At 36.6% G+C, this 9622-nt stretch overlaps 1 protein-coding gene across 1 annotated transcript in view; it reads left to right on the forward strand.

The window, feature by feature from the left end:
• HEATR5B (HEAT repeat containing 5B) overlaps positions 1 to 5152 on the forward strand; it is a 103139-nt gene extending 97987 nt beyond the window's left edge. The window contains exons 28-31 of the mRNA XM_015572571.1: positions 338 to 562; positions 2328 to 2479; positions 3968 to 4181; positions 4605 to 5152. Of these exons, the coding sequence (XP_015428057.1) occupies positions 338 to 562; positions 2328 to 2479; positions 3968 to 4181; positions 4605 to 4909 (896 nt within the window). The 3' untranslated portion in view covers positions 4910 to 5152. The remainder of the gene's footprint in view (positions 1 to 337; positions 563 to 2327; positions 2480 to 3967; positions 4182 to 4604) is intronic.
• The last annotated feature ends 4470 nt before the right edge of the window (positions 5153 to 9622 follow it).

The raw sequence follows: 9622 nt of genomic DNA on the forward strand, positions 1-9622 counted from the left end.
CCCAGAAGAAATGGGCTTAAGAAACAAGATATAGAGTTAAAGGAAGGGCCCTTGGAGCTTGGGAGTGTGAAAGCTAATGGTAAGGTGCCTGGGAGGTGGGGGTAGGAGGGGGAAGGGAAAGGGAAAGGCACAGGTGTGCTCCTTGGAAGGAGAGCGCCTACTTTTGCTGTTCTCGTTTGAAACATTGAACTATAGTAATAATCAATAAATTTTGAATAGAGACAAGGAAAAGAAGTAATATTAAACCACAATCAATTGTAAAAAGTATAAAAAATTGAAACAATTATAATATGGGAACTGAAATAGTGATAGAGTAACCTGATTGTTTTCATTTCAGGATGTATGACAATCCTTCCCACAATTCTGTTTTTAATTGCAAGAATATTGAAAGACACAGCAATAAAGTCTGCAGATAATCAGGTTCCTCCACCAGTTAGTGCAGCTCTTCAAGGGATTAAAAATATCGTGACACTTTCAATGGCCAAAACTGAGGATACTCAAAAACAGTGGACAGCGCTCATTCGTAGCACTCTTGCATGCATTTTGGAATATTCACAGCCAGGTAACCTAATCAGACTTAAACATTTTAATCTATAGCCTATCTGTTTCCTCATAATTAATTAATTGAATGTGCTTGTGAGAAAAGTACTGTATAACACTGAATCAGCTCAGAGAGGTGTTTTAGTCACATCTTTCAGATATGAACTTTTGTACCCTTTTCTAGATATTGACTCTAAATGTCCTTGTCTTAGAACTTAAATCCATGTTGGGAGGTGTGACATGACCTTATTATTTCCTAAGCACTTCCTTACTTTCTGGCTCAAAGATATAGCAGGCTCATCTTGTATTATCCCTGTTACTCGAGTTACAATTTAAAAACAAAACGATACTTTGCTGATAAAGAAAAAATTGCTTGCAGTGTTCCAAACTCTGAGTTATATATTTTTCTCATTTCACCTAGAGTAATATTCCAACTCTAGAGTTCTCAGGTTCTTAACATTTATTGCTAAGGTTATTGTAAATTGGCTGAATCCTTTGAATTTTACATTCCTTTTTTTCTTTATATTAAGTTAGTGAACTTCTCAACTATTGTATTGTATGCTCATTATGAAATAATGTTAGCATGTCAAATGTATACATTCATAATTCTGATAAAAATTATGGTTGCTTATTAGCAGTTGCCCATTTAACCCAAATTCACATATATAGAATGTTGGTAAGTTCAGCTGTGGAAGAAATGGTGATAACAAAATAGTTTACACTTCTTATTTTTTACTAGAGGCTCAGCGCACAAAGTTCGTGTGCAGGAACAGTCTCTAGGCCTGGCTTGTGATCAGGGCCATCTCCCCCAGCTGCCTGAAGCCAGCTCCACCCCCTGCCGCCATCCACCCCCAGATCCCCATTCACCATCAGGAGATCAGTGCCTGACAGCCAGGGGAAGGGACCAGGAGGTTGGCTGTTCCCACCCGCTAGCCAGCCCTGCGCCTGCCATGGGTGACCATCAGGCAATTAAAGCCTGCTGGCTGGGGAAAGGAACCAAGAGGTGGTCAGTGCGCCTCTTAGTGACTGGTCCAGCGGTCATTTGGGTCGTTCTACCATTAGGGTCAATTTGCATATTACTCTTTTATTATATAGGATGTTTAGTAGTATTGTTCTTTAGAATAACAAGACATAGTTCCTGTATTTTTAATTACTTACTATATTTTTATTCAGTTATATTTATTCCTGAATAAATTATTGAAATAGTAAGAAATTCTTTAAAATTCTAAGAGTAATAATGTCTTTAGGAAATTGTGCAAGATTTTTTTGTTTATGGTTGTGTAGAATTTATAGGAAGGTGATACCACTAAGAAAAGTCTACTCTGGATTTTTAAATTTTTCAGAATATCTTATCAGAATCATTTACTTTGTCGGAAGGAGAGAGGTTTGGAAATGTTTGATTAATCTAAACTGAAAAAAAAGTTAAATGACTTTTAAATAATTTTATATTTTCATGTTATCTTTCATATGTAAATAAGCTTTTCCTATTAGAGTTCTTCTTAGGATTTATGCCTGAATTTTTTTCAATCACTATTGTACCATCCAGAAAAACCAGGAAAAAGGACTTAAATGTAGAACTTCTAATAAAATATCCACTATTTCCTCAATAATAGATGAGTTGTACTCATAAAGTTATTTCTGGACTATATTAGAATTAAGGCACACACTGCTATAAATGTTGTTGGGGAGAGAGGTTATTGTTCAAGATGGAAATTCCAAAACATTTGAGAAACAGCACATTGCTTTCTTTTCATATTTTTCTATATTTCATTATTCATCTGTTTCAGAGGATTCCATGCCTATGCCTGATGAAGTAAGCATGCTCACGGCAATAGCGCTCTTCCTGTGGTCTGCTAGTAGTGAAATAATAGGAGTCCAGTCATTACAGAATGGCTGCATGAACAGGTTCAAAAATGCATTAAACTCATGTGACCCATGGGTAAGTTGTACTTAAAACAAGCATAGAGGGGTGGAGGGGTCAGTGGGAATAAAAAACAATAAAAAAGGGGACATCTGTAATACTTTCAACAATAAAAATAAATTTAAGAAAAACACAAGCATAGAGGTAAATTTTCCACTTCATCAGGAAAAGTTCAGGTTGATTCATGAAAATGTACGATCTAGCAAATGAAAAACCTAAGTATTTGCTCTATAGCTTTTAAACAGAAAAACTCAAAAAGATCAGTAGGTTCAAACACTAGGAGGACTTATATTTATATTTATTTACATATGCAAAAATTCTCCAATATTTAAAATATTTGGTTAACCCTGGCTTATACTGGTAAAAACTTTACATGAATCTATGATTATATTTTTCACTGTTTACTTAATGATACCAAGGGCATTAAAAGATATTTATTTTATTACATATTTTAATGAACCAATTGGAAACTTCAGTTTTTCCAGAAAGTAAGTTTTATTGTTTCACAATGTTAAAGTCTAAACTAATGTTTCTCAAACCTGTTACACATCCAAAAAAATCAGTTTAGTAACATGATCCTAGACTTACTGCTATGTTCCTGAATCAGAGATCTGTATTTTTAAAACATCCCCCGGGTATTTATTTCCAGCAAGGTTTGGCAACTTCTCTTCGAGCAAAGTGCTGAAACAGTTTGATTCCACTGTTTGTCCCAGATGTTAATGGACCTTCCTTTCTTCCTTTTTTTTTTTTTTAATTAATCTAAAGTCTTTCTAATCTAAAATGGAGCCATTGAGACCTTACTTCCCAGGCCTAGAAACTTAAATTGGCATAAGCAGTCATTTCTAGGGAATTCAAATGGATTTGAGGTGTCTGAGCAATATATTTTTATAGCTTTGCTTGACGTCATTCAGTTATTAGCCTTCCTGTTAAATAGGTTAATGTAGGAGGAATGATTATAAAATAAAGAAGAATTAAAAGCAGAAATTAAAATTTCTGGTTACTAGCTTCTTCCAAACTATGGAAATATACAAATTATATAAGCATGGTAATTTGGCAATTAGACTATAAGTAATATTTATTTGATTAATTTATTTTCAGTTACTTTTATTTAGTTGGCATATTAGAAGTTTCATTATTCTACTTCATTTCTGTAAGTAAAAAAGGGCATTAATTTGTCCTGCATTTCTATTTTCATTCTGCACTGTCACATGTTTTCAGTATATATTAAGATGCAACGTGCCCTAGCCAGGTGGCCCAGTTGGTTGGAGCATCATCCCCTACACCATAAGGTTGTGGGTTTGAATTCCTGGTCAGGGCAGTACAAGAGGCAACCAGTCGATGTTTCTCTCTCACATTGATGTTTCACTCTCTTTCTCTCTTCTTCCCTCTTTCTCTAAAAAAAAAGTGTCCTCGGGTCAGGATTAAAAAAAAAAAAGATGCGATGTGATTGTACAGTAAATAAGAACTATCACACATGTTAAGTAATACAATGGTTTTCTTATATAGGTTCAAGCCAAATGTTACCAGCTTCTCCTCTCAGTCTTTCAACATTCCAATCGTGCCCTTTCAACTCCCTACATCCATTCATTAGCTCCAATAGTAGTTGAAAAGCTAAAAGCTGTTGAAAGAAACAGACCAGCCAGTAACACAGAACTTTTAGCTGTTCAAGAAGGAATCAAAGTTCTTGAAACACTGGTTGCTCTTGGGGAAGAACAGAACAGTAAGTATTTTCTTATAAAAGCCACTAGTCTAAAATGAAGATTGTGTGTGCGTGTGTGTGTGTGTGTGTGTGTATCTTATTTAATATTAGACACAGATCATTGCAACAGTAAAACTAAATCTAAGGCTAATGCTATGCAAAACCCAAAGGTAAATGGTAAATATTTACCAAAGATAAACTAAAGGTGAAAGGTAACTATATATGTAAAATGTACAGTCTTAACAGGCCTGGTTTCCAGTCCTGGTATAACTTGGGCATTTAGTAAATATTAATATTAAGTGTGAGTTATTGAGGTCTAAAGTAGGTTTTACATGTTTACTTATATTTTATTATAATTCAGACTACTGTGTCTAGTTTTAAAAATGAAGTTTACTGTAATTTTCAGATTCGTAATCATCTTCAGACTAACTTTATTATTTGCAGGAGTCCAGTTACTTGCTCTTTTAGTTCCCACTTTGATTTCTTACCTGCTGGATGAAAATGCTTTTGCTTCAGCAAACACAGCCTCCAAAGATCTGCATGAGTTTGCACTCCAGAATTTAATGCATATTGGACCTCTGTATCCACATGCTTTCAAGACAGTAATGGGAGCGGCTCCTGAGTTGAAAGTACGTTTGGAAACTGCTGTTCGAGCAAGCCAAGCCAGCAAAGCTAAAGCAGCTACCAGGCAGCCAGCCCCTGCTGTTCATTCTGCACCAACAATTAAGCTAAAAACAAGTTTTTTTTAATTTTCTATTCCATTCATCTCAAATAGGAGCTAATTAGTGATAGCCACTGTATCATTCCAGGCTATAGGTTTTACTTTATTTGTACGTTGGTATTACATGCTTCTGGGTAGTTAAGTGAAATAATGCTCAGGTTGTTTTCTGGTTTTGAAGGGGTGGTTTTTTTTTTATTATGTGGTGAATGTACTTGCATTTTTCTCCTAATAGTGTTTCTCTTTTATTATTTAATTTATTTTTTAAACACTGAGCCAGTCTTTTAAATTTATAAGTACCACGTGCTAACCGATTGCGCCATTGGAGCTCCAAGTCTTTTAAATTTAAATGCTAAAAACAATTGTATCATGTAGCTGGGCTACTTATTGATATTGTCAGGCACTCAACATCTGTCATGAAAAATTTAATTGAAAAACAGAATGTAAATTTTGAAGTTAGCAAAATAATGTAAAATGTCTGTTTTGTGGTGTACATATTATGAATAAAGTTGCATTTTCTTATTTCTCAAAATGTCCTTACCTTTCTGATATGTCTCTTTATTTTCATATTGCACTAGAGGCCTGGTGCATGAAATTCATGCACGGGATGGGGGTGTCCCTCAGCCCAGCCTGCACCCTCTCCAATCTGGAACCCCTTGAGGGATGTCCGACTGTCGAGCCTAAGCCAGCAGTCGGACATCCCTCTCACAATCCGGGACTGCTGGCGCCTAACCGCTCGCCTGCCTGCCTGCCTGATCGCCCCTAACCACTCCTTGCCACCCTAATTGACATCTAATTGCTCCCCTGCTGGCCCAATTGCCCCAACTTCCCTCCCTTGCCAGCCTGATCACCCCCAACTGCCCTCCCCTGCAGACCCAGTTGCCCCCAACTGCCCTCTCCTACCAGTCCGATCATCCCCAACTGCCCTCCCCTGCCGGCCCGATCACCCTAACTGCCCTCCCCTGCAGACCCAGTTGCCCCCAACTGCCCTCTCCTACCAGCCCGATCATCCCCAACTGCCCTCCCCTGCCGGCCATCTTATGGTGGCCATCTTGTGACGAAGTCACGCAAAGGCATCACATGTGACGCCACCTAGGCTTTTATTATATAGGATTATGGAATTATGCTTGTATATATTTTAGTTGTTAACTAAATTAAAACATTCACTTAAGATCCATTAAAATATTTCAGATGTGGTATAATCTGCCTTTTGTTTTAATGGCTAAAATTTGGCCTCGGTTATGTTACATAATTATAGAACCTCAAGTTCTGGCTATGATGTCTAGCTTCAGTCATCAAATATTTACTGAGTGCCTATTGTGTATAGTGCTGCAGAACATACAAAAATGAATTAGTCATAACTATAGTTATGCTAGTATCCAATGCAATGGGAATTTTACCGTGTCAAACATATAATTGAGGAAATCAATGTTTGCCACAGAGTTTAGAAAATTTTAAACATCAAATTTACCAGTGTTACGTTCCTTGAGCTATCGCCCCACAACCTTTCCATTTCTCCTTTACCTTACATTAACACTAATCTGTCTATTGATTCTCCTATTATGAACATTTCATATAAATGGAATCATATAATATATGGTCTTTTGTGACTGGCCTTTTGACTTAATTTTTAAGTTTCATCCATGTGATAGCTTACATCAGTACCTGATCCCTTTTTATGGCTGGATAATGTTCCATTGTGTGAATGCCACAGTTTCTTTATCCATTCAATAGTTAATGAACATTAGGGTTGTTTTCACTGTTTGCTTTTTATGAATAATGCTGCTGTGAACAATTGTTTAGAAGTTTTGGGATAGACTTATGTTTTCATTTCTTTTGGGTATATACCTAGGAGTGGATTTGCTTACTCAATGGTAATTGTTCAACATTTTAAGAAACTGCTGGATTGTTTTCCCATTCATTCTTTCTTCTAGACATAACCCCTTTTCAGTCACCTATTTTTAATGTATTTTTGTTTCTGCCTTGGCTATTTTCTGCTGTTCTTTATACTTCCCAGGCTTTTTTCATAATTTACCGCTTTGCAGTAGACTGCATCGTGTATTAGCAATGATTGTTTCATTTTTCTTCCCCCCTCATTCTTTCTCTTCCTCTCTTCCCCTGTACTAGTACATCTTTATACTTTCTATAAACTCTTTTGCACCATTTACAACTTATAGTTTCCTGAGATTATTTCCATAAAAGATTTGTTTGAAGAATTATATTTTAAAATTTGTTTCATCACTCAACTGTGAGATTTTCCTGAGTCATATTTACTTGAATAGGAATATCCAGTATCAAGAAGCTAAGAGGAGAAGCATCATGTTAGCCAACAGATTCTTTCAGAAGATTAATCTGAGCAGTTTTAACATGATAAGAAATAAAGTACCCTCTATTTGCTTTCCAAATTCTTATTAACCAATATAGTACATTTGAATTCTCAATTTAATTAGAAAGAAGGAATCTCGGAAATCAAGTGTTCCTGTTCTAATAGGTTCTGCCATTAGCCAGGGATAGAACTTTGGACAACCTAATCCTTTGCGGGCTTCAGTTTCCCCATCTATACAGTGAGGAACATTTACTAGGTATTCTATGATCTTATGTACATCTGAAAAGTACATATGTCTACTTATCCTGCCCTTTTTTTTTTTAAGTTATGAGAATGACCCTTTGGCCAATTCTTTAATATTAGCACACCATATTATTTAGTCTAAATAGTTTTTACATGTATATAAAATTGCTATGCCAGCATAAATTCACAGCAGTTAAAATATTGTAGATTACCACTTTGAAGAAAACTGACATTTCTGTTGGGTGTCAGGCACTGTGCTTGATATCCCTTGTTTCTTTTCATTCAAACAATGCTGAAAGATGGATACAATTAGCCCAGTTTTCAAAACGCATTTAATCATATGGATTACTATGCCTCACATTTTCTTCATTCTTAATTGGAATTTTCAGGTTGGAGCCAGAAATGGCTGGAGTACAGCTATAAATACATGTCTTGCCTTAATGCTTTCCATCAGATGGATTCTTTTTTAAACCCAATCCAATCATTACAAACCCACTTATAATTCTAAGGGCGTATGGAATTATTATTTATGGAGTTCACAAAATTTTACTTAACTAAATGGGAACTGCGTGTCTTAATCATAATTTAGAAAAATTATCCTGGGCTAAGTTTTTAGTGCTATCAGTAAACTAAGGTGAGACCCAGGCTTGCACAAGTGACCGGTCCAACTACTGTTTCTTTTCCCCCAGGAGACCATATTCCCAGCCTGGGTCCCCTATCCACGTTATTTGTCTCTTTTTGCTCTTAGAACTCAGGGGTTTTCATTTCAGGCATTGTTTTTCTCATACACATATATTTCTGTTGCCCCCCCCCCCGACTTTTAATGTGAGTCAAAAGAATCCATGAAAATTTAAGTGAGCTTGTTTAACTTTTCCAACTTAAAAAAAATTTTTTTAATTGATTTCAGAGAGGAAGGAAGAGGGAGAGAGATAGAAATATCAATAATGTTAGAGAATAATTGACTGGCTGTCTCCTCCATGCCCCCTACTAGGAACCAAACCCTACTGGAAACCCGCACATGTGCCCTGACCCGGAATTGAACCATGACATCCTGGTTCATAGCTCCATGCTCAGCCATTGAGCCACACCAACCTGGCTAAGTTTTCCAACTTTTAACTTTGATTATCCTCTCTTTAAATCTCGTCCTTTCATTTTTTGGTCATAACTACGAAGGAATAGTATAAAATGTGGTATGATTGAAAGTAATAAGCAGGGATTCCTTCCTTCCTTAGGGTTGTCTGGAGTCGCTCCACAAATTCAATTAATTTACAATGGACCTCTTCACCTTATCTAACACCTTCTGAACTCATGATCTCCCAGTAAACAGTGCAATTGTCATAACTACAAAGGAATAGTATAAAATATGGTATGATCGAAAGTAATAAGCAGGGATTCCGTCCTTCCGTAGGGTTGTCTGGAGTCCTCTTCAGACTTGTATATGTGACTACCCACCATTAGTGGTCTCAGAAGCTCCATAAATTCAATTAATTTACAATGGATTTCTTCACCTCCTTATCTAACACCTTCTGAACTCATGATCTCCCAGTAAACAGTGCAACTCTATTCTTTTGGGTAGCCATATGTAAGCCCTAGCTTCATCCATGACTCTTCCAACTTACTCTTTCACTATCCTAGTGCATCACCATGTTTCCTGATCAAATCCCTCCGTGTGTCGTTACAGCCATTTTTACCATCTTAATCCAAATCAACACATTTGGTCGCAGTATAACAAAGTGGCCAGTGTGGATGGTAGGGTCAGTTTGCTTGGGTTGGAATCTGGCTCTGTCACTTACAAGTTGCGTAACTTTGGGCAAGTCACTTGTCCTTTTGTGCCTGTTTCTGCATCTGTAAAATGGGAGCAATAATAATACCTATCTGACAGAGTAGCTGTGGATTAAATGAGTTAATATTCGCAAAGGACCTTAACATGGTGCCTGACCTTTAGAAAACAATTCAGAAGTGTTAACTATAACTGTATTTCCCCACACAGAAATGGAAATGATCTTTATAAATGATCTGATACCTCACTGAAAACTTTAGTTTTGGTAAGGTACCTTACCATAAAGTCTAATTCCTAAGGTGACCCTCAAGTCCCTGCATCATCTGGCACCTGCCTACTTCATTTACCTCCTCATTTGATTTCATTTGGACCGATGGCCATTTGTCCTGTCCCAC

The sequence above is a fragment of the Myotis davidii genome, unplaced genomic scaffold (assembly GCF_000327345.1).
Source record: "Myotis davidii unplaced genomic scaffold, ASM32734v1 scaffold1149, whole genome shotgun sequence".
In the NCBI taxonomy this organism is placed as follows: domain Eukaryota; kingdom Metazoa; phylum Chordata; class Mammalia; order Chiroptera; family Vespertilionidae; genus Myotis; species Myotis davidii.